Raw genomic sequence first — 18,527 nt, forward strand, 5'->3', positions numbered from 1 at the left:
TTATTATTATTTTATATTTAATTATCGATAATACTATATTTAATAAATGTTTTGCCGTTTTCAAAAACGTTTTTTTTACAGAATCAAACGTTGTATTGTTATAATATTTTTGGAAATGTCAATGGGAAAAATGCATTGACTATTTTGGAGTGGAACCAGAAAATGGCCGCCACTGCTATGCCCTATAAAAGCCAGCCAGATTCAGTTCCACTCCAGACACAGACCCAGTTACAACCTCAGAACCCACACCGTTGATTATCTAGGCTAGAAAGCCTTTTATTTATGTTACTTCGTTTACTTTAGTTTGGCCTGGAGACGGCCAGTAGTTATATCTTTTCGTGTAGTTTTTAGTTCAGTAGAACTTGGTTTTGTTTGGTAGGGAGGGGGTCAACGTCCCTATAGATGGGTTTCCTGTTTGTAAACATGAGAGGATGATGCGCGCGCAGTGGCGGGATGAGCCTGTAGAGGGCGCTATTACCCGCAGCAGCTCTGGCCATTGTACATTCATTAAAATAAATGGTCTTCACCAGGTTTAATGAAAGTAGATTAAATGATGCAGTTTGTAATATCTTCTTTACTCAATAAAAATGATTTGTCGGAAGTTGGATCTGTTTGTATATAATAGCAGCATTATGCCTATTATGCCTATAATAGCAGCATTATGCCTATCTAAATCCCGAAAATAACAATAGAGTGAATGGCGCTTCCGGTTCGTTCTCCCCCGCGCATGCGCAGATTGCGCACTCTGCTCTGTGATGACGTCGCGCGGAAACCCATCTATAGGGGGTGGCCTGGTCCCCCCCCCCTCCATTCTATTTAGTTTGACCGGCATCTCCAGGCCTCCTTTTGAGTTACTTCAGTCCTTATTTAGTAAAGTATTTGCATTTAGTTTCCATTATGTTTGTTCCTCATTATTCTCATTTTTGTTGTGGGACGTTAAATAAAACAATTAAAATCTTTGCCAATTTGTGTGGTGTCCATTTTATGTTGGGGTCTCCAATTTGAGCCATTGGTTTTTGTACTATTGTTTGGAGACAGTAACAAATCCCATCTTCTGGGGGTCCCTGGCATAAATAATTTTCAGATGGGGGTCCGCGACCAAATATATATAAATTTGGGGGTCCTTCGCACGAAAAAGTTTGAGAACCACTGCTGTAAATGAATGCTTAAACACTAGTGACACATACAACAGTGACTTATAGATAATATGCTTTAATCTGTTTATTGTTTCATGACATTGAACTGTTGTATCTCTGATATACAGATAAACGGCTGTAGTTCTTCTTCAGGTTCAGTATATCTGGCCTGGCTTTATCTTTATATACAGATATTATGGTCCATTATAGCGTGGAATTGTCAACTTATATATGAGGACAATGTGGTTATGCACGCCTTAATGTCATAATACACACACACGCTATTCCACTGCAAGGGTGTGTGTGTGTGTGTGTGTGTGTGTGTGTGTGTGTGTGTGTGTGTGTGTGTGTGTGTTTCTGTATTGTTGTATTGTGCTTTCTGCTTTGGCAATGTAAACGTATGTTTTCTCATGCCAATAAAGCCCATTGAATTGTGTGTGTGCGTGCGTGCGTGTGCGTGCGTGCGTCTACATCAGTATGTTGATATTGTTGTCACTAGGTCTTCTGTTTGTCCCATTGTTCAGGAGTGTGTTACTGGGTCTTCTGTTCTTCCCATTGTTCAGGAGTGAGGGTCTTCTGTTCAAAGGCATGGATCTCCTTCAGTTCCTCTGCTAGACACGTATTCACCAGCCTGTCACACAAAGGGTTAAAGATAACATATATATATATATATATATATATATATATCATACCTCTATGTATTCACACTGTTAAAATCCTCAGTGTTCAGAGAAGATCACAACTGGAAAAAAACATAAAAAATTTGACACATGGACCCTAGAGACTCTTGGTGAAAATAGCATATCTTCGAGCTCAGAACACAAACTTGTAGATCTGCTGTTTCTGGTGAAGAGATATGGTGTATACAGCATTGCTATCGGGCAGAAACCTTGTATCTCCATATTTCAACTGTTTTGTCAATTGATGCCCTACTTCACCATACAAGAGTGTCACACAAAAGCAGTGAAAATAGCAGATCTACAAGCTCCCAAACGCATTGCGTCGCATTGTGAGCTTGTAGATCTGCTATTTTCACTATTTTGAAATGTTTTTAAAATAATAATAAAAGGAGCTGTTTTGGACAGCAACGATAGGGAAAAAGGAGGGAGTCTGGTATAGAGTCATTAAAGGTAGCGCAACAGATATGGGAAAAACTTCAGAATGTACAAAACATCTGCAACAATATCAGTTACTCTGTTATATAATTATATCAAAACTACTTAAATTATACATTTTCTGAAAAGCAGTGGTGGAAAAAGTACACAATTTTCCACCAATGAGTTGCATCGCTACGTATTGTGAGCTTGTAGATCTGCTATTTTCAAATGGACAAAATGTACTGTATATGGGCTGAAGTGGTTAATGTTTGTTTTGTAATAATAATCATAATCTACAAAGTAACTAGTAACTAAAGTTTTCAAATAATTGTAGTGGAGTAAAAGTACAATAATTACCTCTGAGATCTAGTGGAGTAGAAGTAAAACTAGAAGTATTGAAAAATAGAAATACTCCAGTAAAGCAAAAGTACCTCAAAATTGTACTTAAGTACAGTACTTGAGTAAATGTACTTAGTTACTTTACACCACTGCTGAAAATGCAACTGTTCAGGTGCTATAGGGATGCATGGGTCAGAAACAGAATAATCCATTATTTTTGATGGGCTATACTGCCATCTAAAGGCTAACCACAGTAACTACATGTCAAATGTGAGCGTCATCATTAATGTATTATGGCACATTATGGCACTCGGTGCCGCGCTTTGAGCTTGTAGATCTGCTATTTTTGAATAGCCAAAGAAAACTGAAAATGACACACAGATGCCCCAGTCTTAACAGATTAAGACACGCAAATGATGCCTCTGACTATGATGATGTTTGAATAAACCTTTTAACCTTTCATCACCTTCCTAAACTGATGGCCTAAGTAAAAAAATAAAATCCAAAACAAATCTGTATATTTCTTCATGTTAACCAAAACGTTTATAACAAATTATGACTTAACATAAAAATAACACTGTATGTCAGCTATGTACATAAGAGATTTAAATAGGATTAAACCTGACTTAGGCCAAATGATTTAATGATTTACTCCAGACTTAGGCAATTTTTTTTGTCATGTGACTTAGGCCGAACAAATGGCCTATTTTGGCCTAGTAGGGAGTTATGCCATTACACTAAAAGGGGAGGGAACAGCATGATCTTTTTCATTTAGGAGATAGGTGATTTTACCAGAGGTGGCCAGTGTCATGAGGAGCTGACTTATGCAAAAAAAAATATATATATATATATATATATAAAATGTTTTTTTTTTTCTCAAAAAATTACTTAGTTTAGGAAGGTGATGTAATGGATATTTTAGAATGCCAACCTGGTCTAAATCATTTATGTATCTATCTCCATTTGGGCCTTAGAATTGTAGCCACACAGCAGGGATCTTTTCACAGCTTCTGTTCCTGTCATTCAACAACTGATACAAAGGTCTATTTTCACATTGTGCACTGTGTCAGCATATCATTTGTCCTGTGATACTATTGCTATTGCTATTTGTATTTGTGTGCCTATGTTTGTGTCGCTCTTATCTTTAGTACATACCTTATATGACCATTTAGAATAGCATCTTTGGTACAATGTGGACTATAAGAACTGTGTTAGATGGGTGCTCAAGAGGCTTCTGCCCTACGGGGCCCAAGGTCTGGCCATGGAGGCCAGAGCTCTGTTGCTGAAATCTTCCTAATAAATGGTCTACACTTCACCCAGTGGCGTAACGGAGGGGTAGCAAGTGATGCGGTGCGGGGGGGCCCCAGCAGGGGGGGCCCCGCCTGCGCTGGTACAAATATTTTTACAGCATAAAAAAACAAAAAAGTTGATTGCATGTACGTGAAACTCCCGCGAGGAGGCCCCGCGATTCTGCGTTACGCCACTGACTTCACCCTGACTGGATATAATATTTTCCATAATAGTGACGCTTTGTTTCATCTAGTCTCCACAAGGTGATGCTAGTTAACATAGATGCTTGTTAACATAGCTCCATGATAAGAGAGATTAATGCTATTACAGTAACAGTAATTCTGTTACTTCTGTTGAGTTAGAAATAATAATAATTCAATTTGAGAATAGTATTTATGTATAATATTCAATATGCCCACAATCTATACTTTATAAAAATTGATATAAGATGTCTTGCATGATTATTAGTCCAGGCATTTTAAGCAAAAATGGGGGTCAACCTCCCACTAATTGCAACAAAACCAAACTCAGCTGATTTTGTATCCTCAATATGTCCTGAATCACAGAAAAAAAGTCGCAAGGAATCGTATGAAGGGAAAGTTTTGAAAATGACCTGTAAGTATAACGCTTTTTGGCCCTTTCTGCTAGATTTGACTATGCTGTATTTGTTCCTTGTAGCAAAACAAAGATACAGAATATCAGTGACAAGAATTTATTATGATCACATAATCACACAACTGATCAAGTACTGATCAAACAACTCAATTAAATTATGCGCGCACAATATCACATTACAAAATGCTTAAATAGGTGATCACAATTGTTAAAAAAGGATTTGAGCATGTTTTCTTGTCTAATTTCCACAAAAAAGGTTCAATACTGCCCACTATCAACCAGAAACTGTTGGATGCAGTACAGCACTTGTAAAAAGAAAAAGAAAAAAAGCCTTAACCCTTCGAGTGCTATTGCTGCATTTTATGCATTGTTATGAACTAATGTTCATTTCGTATAAATTTGTATGTGAAGCACTTTAAGCTGCATTTTCTGTATGAAAGTGAAATAAAGTTATTATTTTTATTATTGTTATTATTATTAATATTATTATTATGAAGTGAATTAAAAAAGTTTTAGAAATCAGAACTTTTTTTATTTTTATTTTATTACTAAACCTGAAAATAGTCTGGCACTGTCTGGCACTGTGAATTCCACCTGAAGTTTCGGAGGACAATCCCTGATCGAAATATGGTGAACTTCATCATGGAGATGCTGTCAAACCGCAGCTTCACTCTACAGACCAGTAATGGCCAGCACCGCTGGCTCAGATGACTGAGGAATGGTATTCCGTAAGAGTGTGTTCTCTCCTCAATGCTGTTTAACATCTACATCTATGACCTACCAGATACAACATGGGGTGGCAGTGGCTCAGGGGTAGAGTGGCCGGGGTAGAGTGAACTGGAAACCGCAAGGTTCCCAGTTCGATCCCGGGCTGGGGGGCTACCCCAGAGTTAGTGTCATGTCCTTGAGCAAGACGCTGAACCCCTCATTGCTCCCGATGAGCAGGTTGGTGCCTTGCATGGTTTCCTCCGCCATCGGTGTATGAATGGGTGAATGTAATGCACAATCTATGTAAAGCGTTTTGGATAAAAGCGCTATACAAATGCACCATTTACCGTTTACCATTTACAACATAAAAAAATTGGGTTTTATAAATATGGACGACCTAGCCATCATGCTGAGATGACTAACATGGAAGCAAAGACCAACTGGATGGCCATAGCTGAATGGGTAGAGAGCCAGCCTCAGAAGCAGAAGGTCTCAAGTTCGATTCCCGGCCCTGCCAAGTTGTTGATGTGTCCCGATGACCTGTGCAATACACTGAACACTTAATTTCTCCCACGGGATCAAATAGGTTTAATTATAATTGAAGGTGATGGAAGACGGTCTCAACCAAGACATGGGCACCATGGTAGCCTACCTCCGCAGGTGGCGTTTGTAGCTCAGCATTGGCAAGACAGTGTCGGCGGCATACCATCTTCACAACAGAGAACAAAATCACATGCGCAGTGCTTCACATAAGAATGTATATGAAATGAACATGAAAACCGAGTGCATACAAATGCATAATGCATAAAATACAGAAATGGCACTTGAAGGGTTAAGATTAGTTTCTTCTTCTTTTTTTTTAACAAACACTGTAATGCATCCAACACAGTTTCGGTTGATAGTGGACAGTATTGAACCTTTTATGTGGAAATTAGACAAGGACACATGCTTAAATCTTCGTCAATGGGAAATTGTGACATCAGCACATCACCTATTTAAGCATTTTTCAATATGTTCCACCACTGGGATTTCTTAGGACTTTTGATATGTTATAACTAACATATTTATGAAACAAAAAAAGTTGAAAGAGTTTCTGTTGCAATTTGTCCTAGGTTAACCCCTTATTATCCATACAATGCCTATACTTAATATGCCTGTTTTTAATGGGCCACTTAATCAAAAGCTTTCTAAAGATCCGCTCATCCAAACAAGTTCAAACTTGATACTGCGTTTCCCTGGGTCCCCAGCAACACACCTGACAAATGTCAACTTCATACAGTGTTCGGTTTTCAAGTTATATAATTGTATATGTAATAATAGTGTGGATGGTGGCCATTTTGAAGTAAAATAATTTCCCTACATGCAATTCCTTGCGACTTTTTTCCTCTCATTCAGGACATAATATTTAGGACACAAAATCAGTTCAGTTTGTTTTTGTTGCAATTAGTGGGAGGTCAAGTGACAATATTACTTGACTATATAAACATACTGTATGAGAGTGTTGTCTCATGAATGTGTTTATAATGCTTTACAGACATAACAATAATAAGGATGATGATGATAATAATACTAATAATGCAACTTGTACAACTTTATATATTACCTGTAATACAAAACAGGTAGCTAGTGCTTTAAATAAAAAGATATTAGAAGTAGAAAACATGATTAAGAGGAACATCTTAACCAAAAAAATAGCATTTGATTTATTGAATACTTTATTAACAGTTTGCAAATAGTACAGGGGTATGATTTTACAATTTTAAACAAAAGTCTTTGCTTGTTTTCATTGTGGTCCTGTAGCAGATCTACAACCTCACAACACATTACCATGAGCTTGTAGATCTGCTATTTTCCAAGTGGTTATGTAAAGCACATAATCAATCAATAAGAAAGTTAAATGGCAAATAAAATGAAATAAAATGCATAATACTGGTGAGAATTAGATGCATAACTTCTCTTGCACTGTTTTAAGAATAACAGAAAAAACATTATATTAATCTACATGAAACATGGTATTAAATGGAACAGATAGCAGATTAATGTTATTAACATTCTAATAGGCTCCCCTTTAACTAAATAATGAAAATATGAATATAAATTGTGATATACTGTAATGTCTACAGTGCATATTGGGTAGAACTGCAAGGCAGACAAAAAGCAAAGCAAACACACAAACTACCACATGTAAAAAACAGCCATCATGTAGCTGTACCAACACACCAGCTAACTGATACATTGTACCAACACACCAGCTAACTGATACATTGTACCAACACACCAGCTAACTCAGGGGTGTCAAACTCATTTTGGTGTCCGGGCAAGATTGGTCAAATGGTGACTTGAGGTGGGCAGGAACCAGTTGAGGACGCACATGCGCGCTCACACGCATTCAGTTATACAGCATTGTTTTTCAATCTGTTGTCTTGTCTCAGAAAACAAACAATGCAATTTGTAACAATAATAATAATAATAATAATAATAATAATACTAATTATTATTATTATTATTATTATTATTATTATTATAATTATTATTATAAACCATTTTAAGTAGAATCATTTGAAGTTAAACAATACCTGGTAATGTGTGTGGGTGGTTAAATAGTTACATTTATAGAACAGTGGTGTAAAGTAACTAATTACATTTACTCAAGTACTGTACCTAAGTAAAGACTTTACTAGAGTATTTCCAATTTCCAGAACTTTCTACTCCACTACATCTCAGTCACTGCTATAACTACAGTATATCACTTTAAAAAATGTTTTATGAAGATTAGCTACTTTAATTATTTACATTTACAAAAATAGCAGATCTGCAAGCTCATAGTGTGGCACTCAGTGCCGCACTATGAGCTTGTATATCTGCTATTTTTGAATAGCCAAATAAATCTTAAAATGACACAGATGCTTTCCCAGATCGAATGTTAAATACGCTTTCAATTTAAATACGAGTTCAATTAATACTGAGGATTTCGAGAGAGAGAGAGAGAGAGAGAGAGAGAGAGAGAGAGAGAGAGAGAGAGAGAGAGAGAGAGAGAGAGAGAGAGAGAGAGAGAGAGAGAGAGAGAGAGAGAGAGAGAGAGAGAGAGAGAGAGAGAGAGAGAGAGAGAGAGAGAGAGAGAGAAAATACATGTCCGTGCTGGGCTGACTCTGGGCTGGGTGTGAGGATCAAAGAATATAGCCATTACTACTCGACTAGTTGAATAGACTGTTAACGAGCCAATCAGCCAGAACATTCCACAGCTGCGGAGACAATGCCTTGGCCATCAGAGGTACTCAGCCAAGTTGCAGCGAGTGAGGGAGGGGCGAGCTGCTTGGAAGCACAGCAATGCAAACTGCGACTCTATGTCTGTTAGATGTAGTGTCAATTTACTATTTTTAAAAGTATTTCGCGGGCCGCTATGGACCTTTCCGCGGGCCGCAAAACGCCCGCAGGGCCGCGAGTTTGACAAGCCTGAGCTAACTGATACATTGTACCAACACACCAGCTAACTGATACATTGTACCAACACACCAGCTAACTGATACATGGTGAACATGATGGTTTCAGCACAGAGCTCTTTCACAGATCCAGTAGTTGGTATGGCTAGAACATGCTATGTCGTTCCATCCTCCGTTAGGAAAGGCAGGCAGAGACCCATCATAATACTCAACACAGTCTTCTTCTGGTGTGCTGTTATTAGGCTCACGAAGCTGCCAGTACCTGTAGAAGTAGAACATATAATTAATACAAAACTTTTACAAGGATGGTTTTTCACTCTAAATCATTTGTTTTTTAATCATCATCTCATTTTATATTCAGTGGTTTTCAAACGTATTCGTTGCTAAATTAGCCGATCTATAAGCTCACAACATGATGCATGCTTGTAGATCGGCTTATTTTGCCGCTTTGTAATATGTATTTAATATGTATTTAAGGCTGTAGAAATGAGTGCACACAAAGTACTGATATAGAAAATATATACAATTAGCCTATTTGTATATATTTCACTAATAATGAGTGGTTGCCACAAAATCCGAAGGTTCACCTGGATCTCATGAGTGTTGGTTATAATTACTCAGGACCAGTAATACATTGCTAGTTACTTAATAGTAATTATATAAGTTATTAGTTGGTATGAAGAGGTATCAATAAGTTATTAGTTGGTATGAAGAGGCGCAGTATTGATGCGCAAAGCGCCTACAGGAAGCATCGTGCTGTTGCCTTATTTTTAACTCTATGGCTGCAGGAGTTTTTCTGTGTCTTGACTAGTTCAAGCCAGTAGATGGCACTGTTGGGACTGCTGATGCACTAGAGCAGTGGTTCTCAACCAGTGGTCCAGGGACCACCAGTGGTCCTTGAGAGGGTTCCAGGTGGTCCCCAGCTAAATGATGGAGAGTTGGTAACCAAATGGACCCTTATAGATCTTTAACTCTTGAGAGTGTAAAATGTTACGCTCTCAAGAGTTAAATTATTGTTAAACATCTGTATTACTTAATGTACAAGAAGTAACACAATTAGAGAATGTAGGAGAATTATTATTTTGATCAACATTTGCCTGTTATCTCTCCTATGGAACCAACATCAATACAGAATGGATGGAATTGTGGACAAAATCTTATCCAACGATAACACAATATTCTAAGTCTTGGGTCTGAGAGTCTAAATGTCATCAAACGGTGGTTCCGTGGCTCAAATGCCCAATAAATAATGGACCTTGATATGAAAAGGGTTGAAACCCACTGCACTAGAGCTGCAGGACGATATGTGAGTTATTTCATTCATTTTGTATTTAATAACTTCAAAACATAATAATCTGAGCAGTGACATCATGTTCTGAAAAGCAGCAGATCAGTTTAACAGTTGTTGGGCTACCAGTTGTTTGTTAACTGCATATAATTAGTAGATGATTTAATCATCTAGTTCACATTTATAATAAAGATCTACTGTACCTTAGCTTATTACCCTATATTACAGTATGTATAGCCTATTCATTTTAAGAAAGCTACACATTTACATGTCGTAGGGATGTTAACATGAAGTCAGTTATTATCACCAATACACCCCTGACTATATCACACATACGTCTGTCAGCGGCGGACTGGCCATTTGGCGTACCGGGCATTCGGTGGGCCGCTGGGCCGCTGGGCCAGTGGGCCGCTGGGCCAGTGGGTCACAAAAAAAGAAAAAAAAAAAAAAACGTTTTTTTAATTTATTTTTTTGGTTGAAAAATATTTTCGCTCTTGTTTTAGGATTATTAGGGTCATTTCCGGGTCGCGCGGCCCAATTATTAGTTACGTTAATGTTTGGGCTGGGATGCTTTCCAGCAGGGGCCTCAGTGCGGCTGCAGAGTTCATGTGCAGGGCTTGACAAACCCCCCCCCCACTCCCCCCCCCGTTGAGAAAACGGCCCGGGGGGTGGTAGGCCGGTTCGGACCAAAATGCCAGGGCTGAATTTTGGTCCCAGTCCGGCCCTGACGTCTGTCATTAAATTAAATGACGCGATGTGACGCGCTGTGAGCTTGATTGGCAATGACACCATCATTAGACTTTATGGATTCACTTACTATATTAATATGATAAGTATTATATGGCGGGTGACGACAATGACAAGACATAAAACGTTGACTGTTTGCGATCAGCTTCCAACTAACAGGTTATGGATTATAATAGCCTGCTTTCAATACAGGCTACCATTTTATGCAGAAATACTCCCAGTGTCTGATGACAGAGCAAGGAGGACAGAGTCTGGTAGGAAACACCTCATAGCGTTTAAACAGCGTCTTCAAGTAAACACATGCTTAGCCTACTTTAAATAACAACCTCTCGATTTATGAAACATTATGGCTTTGAAATATATGTGTGTGTTGGCCTTTATATTATATATACTTACATATTATATTACTTATTACTTTTACTGTTTTTCTTCATATTTCATACCGTTGCTGTCGGGTTGAAACCCAGGCGTTCAAAACAATTCCTTTTTCATTGTTATTTTAAAAACATTTTAAAATGGTGAAAATAACCAATCTACAAGCCCACAATGCATCGCGATGCGCTGTGGGCTTGTAAATCTGCTATTTTCACTTATTTTGTGCGACACTCTTGTATAATGAAGTAGGGCATGCATTTACAAAGAAATATAAAAAGTAAAAATATGGAAATACAAGGTTTCTGCCAGACAGCTAAGAATGAATAATCATTAAAGGAGGAAGCAAAAACTTCCTAAAAGCAGCACTAAACACTATGTAACAACCTATATATATATATATATATATATATATATATATATATATATATATATATATATATATATATATATATATATATATATATATACATATATATATACATATATATATATATAGGTTATATATGATATACCTATATACTTATATATTATGTACCTATATATATATATATATATCATATATATAGGTACAGATACCAATATCTTTGACTGAAATACACTCAAAATAATGACGATACTTCCAAATGTTGAAAGTGTTCTTGTGTGTGTGTGTGTGTGTGTGTGTGTGTGTGTGTGTGTGTGTGTGTGTGTGTGTGTGTGTGTGTGTGTGTGTGTGTGTGTGTGTGTGTGTGTGTGTGTGTGTGTGTGTGTGTGTGTGTGTGTGTGTGTGTGTGTGTGTGTACTATGAATGCCTGGCACTGGCTTCATGTTTGAGCCACACACTGACCTGACCCAGACCATAATATGGTCTGTGTCATTGGTCTATCAAACAATGGCGCAGCCTATGTGCAGGTCTGGGGATATATTATATCCAAGGACCTGCACATAGGATGCGTCATTGATTGATTGATTGAATGATGTATTAACAAAGGTTATGTTAAAAGGATAACATGTAAAAGCCCAGGGGGCTTGTTTCCATTGTGGCCCATTGTACTCAATTCATCACGACCCGTTTCGGGTGCACCAACAGGTTTTAGCCCCGGGCACCACAAAGGGTTAATCCGGCCGTGGTAACGCAAGGTTACTTGGATCAGTAATGTAATAATATTAAAATTACAATACTCGTTACTGGGGAAAGTAATACAATTACAGTAATATATTAATATGTAACGTGTCACTGCCCTACACTGCTCATAACACATCAGTGTGCTTCGACACACCCTTTGAGAACCAGATATTAGATATTAGATGCACATTAACTGGATAGTGAAGTAGATATGAGATGTATTTGTGAAAGTGTAGCAGATTTGTATTTTATGATAACATTTAATACCATTTATTAGAATGAAGGTAAAATGAAGATGATCATAGTCTTACGTTGGTGTGGTCAGTGGTGTTCCATCTACCCACTGGAAAGATCCTTCGGTGACTTTGTCCGTCAAACCCAGCCATACCCTCCACTTGTTGAAACTGGCAACAAGGTCCTGAACAGAAAAACTGCTGGTTACTGATGTACAAACTGTACAATAGATGTGTGTCTCCACAAAGAGCACTAATGGGTGCACGCACGCACGCACGCACGCACGCACACACACACACACACACACACACACACACACACACACACACACACACACACACACACACACACACACACACACACACACACACACACACACACACACACACACACACACACACACACACACACACACACGGCCGATCAGTGGAGGGCAACCTGGATAAAGCCAATGAGTTCAATCTGTTTTTCAATAGGTTTGATATAAATGGGCCCCAGGCAAACCCCCCCCCTTAGCCCTCCAGCTCATACCCCAGCACAACACATGCTGCCACCCCCCCCCTCTCCCCCCTCTGCCACCCCCCCCTTGTCTCCTCCCCACCATGCAGGACTGACTGTGACCTCTGAGCAGGTGAAGAAGGAACTGGAGAGGTTACACCAGGGCAAGTCTGCAGGGCCGGACGGCATCAGTCCTAGGGTGCTGAGGGCGTGTGCAGAACAGCTGGCACCTGTGTTCGAGCATCTCTTCAACCTCTCGCTGAGACTGAGGAAGGTGCCGGAGCGGTGGAAAACATCCTGCATTGTTCCAGTACCTAAAGGAGTGCGGCCTAGTACTCTGAATGACTACAGGCCAGTGGTACTGACCTCTCACGTCATGAAGACCTTCGAGAGACTAATTCTGCAGCACCTACGGCCTCTGGTGAGTGACTCCCTGGACCCTCTACAGTTCGCTTACCGTGCCAAGGTTGGAGTGGAGGATGCCATCATCTGCATGCTGCAGAAGGCGTACTCTCACATGGAGAAGAAGGGGAGCACGGTGAGGATCATGTTCTTCGACTTCTCCAGTGCGTTTAACACCATCCAGCCTCCCCTGCTTGCTGAGAAGCTTACATCCATGCAGGTGGACCACAAAATGGTGGCCTGGATTACAAACTATCTCACCCTGAGGCCACAATATGTCCGGCTACAAGGCTGCCAGTCCCGGGTGGAAATGGGTAGCACCGGAGTTCCTCAGGGAACAGTGCTGTCACCCTTTCTGTTTACCATCTACACTTCTGATTTCAGCTTCAGATCTAGAACATGCCATCTCCAGAAGTTCTCAGATGACTCCTCTATTGTGGGTTGCATCACTGAGGACAATGATGAGGAATACAGAGGTGTGGTGGAGAACTTCACCAAATGGGCTGAACATAACCACCTTCTGCTGAACACAAAGAAGACAAAAGAGCTGGTGATCGACGCCAGACGGAGCAAGAGGAGGACCCCAGTACCCATCACCATCCAGGGGGAAGAGGTGGAGATCGTGGACTCCTACACATTCCTGGGCGTCCACCTGAACAAGGATCTGGACTGGAAGAACAACACAGATGCTGTCTACAAAAAGGGACAGAGCAGACTGTACCTCCTGAGGAGGCTCAAGTCCTTCAATGTGTGTAGTAGGCTATTGTATATGTTTTATAAATCTGTTGTAGCCAGCATTTTATTTTATGCAGTGGTATGCTGGGGTGGGGGCATCAAGGCTAGGGAGCTAAACAGGCTCAACAAAATCATCAAGAAGGCCAGCTCTGTGGTTGGCCTCCGCATGGAAGGGCTGCAGTCGGTCGCAGAGAGGAGGATTAGGGACAAACTAAATTCCATCCTGGCTAACCCCTCCCATCCACTCTATGGCGAGCTGCAGGATAGGGTGAGCACCTTCAGCCAGAGGCTCACTCTCCCCCCGAACATGCACACTGAGCGGTACAGACTCTCATTCATGCCAACTGCCATCAGACTCTACAATGCTTAAAGGAGGAGTTCACCCAAAAAATGACTTATTTTCTATCAATTGCACACCCTATGAAGCCTTGAATCCATGGATTCTTTTTTGTTTTTGTCGCATTCCTTCCTTTATTATTCGATTATAATAAATTTAGCCCCATTGATTCCGGTAGGAGACACAAATGCATTTGTGTCTCCTACCGGAATCAATGGGGACACATTTATTATAATCAAATTATTGGCTTAGGAATGTGACAAAAACAAAAAAATATCAATGAATTCAAGGCTCCAGATGGTCAGTAATCAATAGAAAAAAAGTTATTTTGGGGGTGAACTATCCCTTTAAGAACTCTCCCTAAATGCATTTTGTCGACCCTGGTCTATGTTGTGTCCATCTGTCTCGTTGTGTTTTTGTTTGTCTGTTGCTTACTATTTATTGTTACACTGTGCTGCTGTGACACCACAATTTCCCTTTGGGGATAATAAAGTATTTCTCATCTCTCATCTCTCACACACACACACACACACACACACACACACACAAATCATGTACCTGTTTGTCTTGGCTCTTTATGACAATCAGGTCAGATTGTCTGTCTCTACACCACTTTCTGCTCTCATCCCAGGTTTTCTCCTCAGTAGAGATGTAATAACACAGACCATCAGCAAATGTAAATCCATCTTGTTCTAAAAATAAAACAATAATATTAGCCTCTTTTTTTTTTCATTTGCTCAGATTAATGACAGAATGATGAACATGATATAACAATGAAGAAACACAGTGATGTCTCACTCACCACAGCGCTTCTTTTTCAGGCAATCTTGGTCAAAACTGGTCTGTAGCTGATCTGTATGGAAACAATATAGAAATGGGAGATCCACTAATTAAAAAAATAAATCACCTACTGCAGCAAGTCAATTGTTAGTGTTGAGAATGTCCTCTATTGACTATATTCACACAGCAGCCATTTTGTTCTCACATCATATTTGCAGGTTGTGAAGAAATGCCCGGGGTGGCATTATTTAATTAACTTAATAGCAAAATGGCCGTTGCGTGAATATGGTGAATGCTGTCTAATGGCAGCCTCTGATAGACAGTTCACTCATCATTGTCAATGACAGACAGGTGTCTGTCATCACCAATTGACTCATTGATGTCAGTCTGGGTGTGTCTCTATAAAAGCCCTGACTCAGTCCACAGTCCTCACTGTCACTGAGTCTACAGCATTCACTCCTCCATGTGTTCATGACCAATGTAACACTTTGTTCTGTACTGACTTGACTGTATTATATTGTGCTTTGTTTTCTATATGTTGATTACTTATGCATATTTAACTTACTTTACAATAATATAATGTTTCATATGTTCTATTTATTGTCTAAATTCCATTTTGTTATTTTGTTCCATTTGTTTGCTTTATAGTCAGAAACATTCATGGTGAATGGAAACTGAGAAATAAATCACTAAACCTTTGCATCTACTCTTGGTGTTAATCCTCTTTAATGGGAGACACTTGGGTGGTCAGCTTTATTACCAGAACACAAGAAAGTATTCATTAGTTAGCATTTAAGTACAGTATATTTCATATTAGCAGATCTATCAGTCATGATAAGTACCGTAAATAATAGATCTTAAACACCTCACTGGGATCTTTCTGTGTGCAGTTTGTATGTTCTCCCACTGCTCACTTGGGTTTCCTCACACACCAAAACACATGCATGTTAGAGACAAACTCCTGTCAGTGACCTTGAACAAGGCCAGTGGCGTAACGGAGGGGCAGCAAGCGATGCGGTGCGGGGGGGCCACCAGCAGGGGGGGCCCCGCCTGCGCTGATACAAATATTTTTACAGCAAAAAAAAAAGAAAAGTTGATTTATATTGGTCAAATAGAACCGAATTAGACCGAATTAGACCCGAATTTTTTCGCGCACGTGAAACTCCCGCGGGGAGGCCCCGCGATTCTGCGTTACGCCACTGAGCAAGGCATTGGTTTTAGAGCCCCCACCTGAAGCAAACACATAACGGTGCTTCAGCACCATAGACAGAGAGACAGAGCAGTCTGCATGGTGCTCTGTAGGATCACCCTGCAGAGAGTGAAGGTTGAGCAAAGGATCAAATGGTGGAAGTTAAAGATGGGGTGCTGTGATTTATCTTCCCCCTAAAACATGATCATCATGTATTATGATTATACTAGGAGGTAGATTTTTTTCAAAAAAGTGCACAGAAAGTGATAAAAGTATGTTTTATGTGGACACGCCTCCAGTTCATTAAAGGAGAATTCCGGACAAATTAAGTGTTATCTTTCATGTCTCGTTACTCACCTAGCGACGTAAAAAGTGGCGTTCTTTTTTTCCATATATTCCCCTGTCGTCATTTTTTAAACACCCTCCGTTGTTATAATGGGAGCAAGTGGGTTAGTGAAGTTCGTCTATTATAACCGACGCAATGTTATTTTTTCTCTACTACGATTCATTGTAGAGTCTCATGATAGTCAAACATGCGCTGAAAATTCCTGCGAGCCTGCCGTTAATGGCGAACGATTTAACACTGGTTGCTTGTTTCCAGAATCTGGCAACACGAGTTGCCAGGTTCTGGAAAGAAACAAGCATCCAGTGTTAAATCGTTCGCCATTAACGGCAGGCTCGCAGGAATTTTCAGCGCATGTTTGACTATCATGAGACTCTACAATGAATCGTAGTAGAGAAAAAAATAACATTGCGTCGGTTATAATAGACGAACTTCACTAACCCACTTGCTCCCATTATAACAACGGAGGGTGTTTAAAAAATGACGACAGGGGAATATATGGAAAAAAAGAACGCCACTTTTTACGTCGCTAGGTGAGTAACGAGACATGAAAGATAACACTTAATTTGTCCGGAATTCTCCTTTAAGTATATCTGGTTTTCTACCTTAGCACCTCCCACCTGAACCAGCCCCTTCGCCTCCTCATGAAAGGACTACCCATGACTCTTCCCAGTTGTTTACATGCATTACATTGTTTAAATGCTCTAGAATGGTGGTTGTCAAACTGGGGTCTGGGGACCCCCAAGGGTCCATGAGGGGGTTCCAGACGGTCCATAGCTAAATTAATTTAGTATCAAAATCAGTGTAACCAGTTGAAACCTATATGGCTTTTTTCAAATGGCAGATTTACAAGCCCACAGCGACGCGTTGTGAGCTTGTGGATCTGCTATTTTCTGTATGTCTGAAAGTACACCTTAACATGAATCCAACATGTTAATAGAAAAGACAATGTATAAACAAACAAACAGCAACTGTTTGTAGAAACTGTTGAAATATTAGTTCTTAAATGTCAAAGTGCCAACAAGCCTATTGAAACTATGTGCACTTTAGCCTATCTCAGGGGTCTTCAATGGGGCCCTGGGACCCCTAGGGGTCCTAAGAGTTACTACAGGGGGGCCACCAAATGTTTGTAATAGGAACCTTTTCTCCTTTTTCTTTCCCTTACATCAACCCCTTACATCCCTATTCTGGTGAGAGGATTCGCAGGAAATAGCAGATCTACGAGGCAAAGAGGTTTGGTGTAGAGGGTGAACAAGAGCAGACCAAGTGCAGAGCCAAAGGTCAAGTTTACTACGTATTGACAGTTTAAGTGGTTAAATGTCTGAAAGTACACCTTAACATGAATCCAACATGTTAATAGAAAAGACAATGTATAAACAAACAAACAAAAAACATGAATCTTTCACAACTCCGATGATAGTGCTGTCGCACAACATGAAGCTATATTCTGTCGAGCAGAAACCAGATATATACTGTACATTTTTCAATTTGATTTTTTTTGTGTATAAATCAGTGCAATTGAACTCCCACTCCCACACACTCCACGTCTGTGAGTGAGTGTGAATATAGTTGTTTTGTAGCTTTATATTCTGACAGTAATCATATAGAGTGTTTGTTCAGTAACAGGAGTCTCCATGTCTCTCCAGCTCTTTATTAAACAGAAAATTCATGTTCAGGTCGGGATACCAATCAGGATAGAGAACTCAGTCAGGATACAGATTAAACAAGTGAAATTGGAAGTGATGACACACATAAATGAGCAGATTGGAACTGGAACACTATACAAATGAAGCTGATAAATGGGTACTCTCTCCTGATTGGCTGAGATTTTGTCACCTACCTGAAAATTTATTTTCTGTTTATTAAAGA

At 39.6% G+C, this 18,527-nt stretch overlaps 1 protein-coding gene across 7 annotated transcripts in view; it reads right to left on the minus strand.

Moving 5' to 3' along the window:
• LOC308101253 (CD209 antigen-like protein C) overlaps window positions 1-18,527 on the minus strand; it is a 111,665-nt gene that overhangs the window by 8,088 nt on the left and 85,050 nt on the right. For 2 of the 7 annotated variants that reach the window (XM_080450658.1, XM_080450655.1), the window contains 3 exons: window positions 15,149-15,199; window positions 14,905-15,038; window positions 12,452-12,558 (listed from right to left, as the gene is read on the minus strand). The exons of 2 other annotated variants lie outside the window; for them this stretch is intronic. In XM_080450658.1, coding sequence (XP_080306784.1) covers window positions 12,452-12,558; window positions 14,905-15,038; window positions 15,149-15,199 — 292 coding nt within the window. Of the gene's footprint in view, window positions 1-8,357; window positions 8,888-12,451; window positions 12,559-14,904; window positions 15,039-15,148; window positions 15,200-18,527 lie in introns of those variants that run through there. 3 more of the 7 variants (XM_080450659.1, XM_080450654.1, XM_080450656.1) reach the window with 2 other exon arrangements.

This window comes from Gymnoscopelus braueri, assembly GCF_963280865.1.
Source record: "Gymnoscopelus braueri genome assembly, chromosome: 15".
NCBI lineage: Eukaryota > Metazoa > Chordata > Actinopteri > Myctophiformes > Myctophidae > Gymnoscopelus > Gymnoscopelus braueri.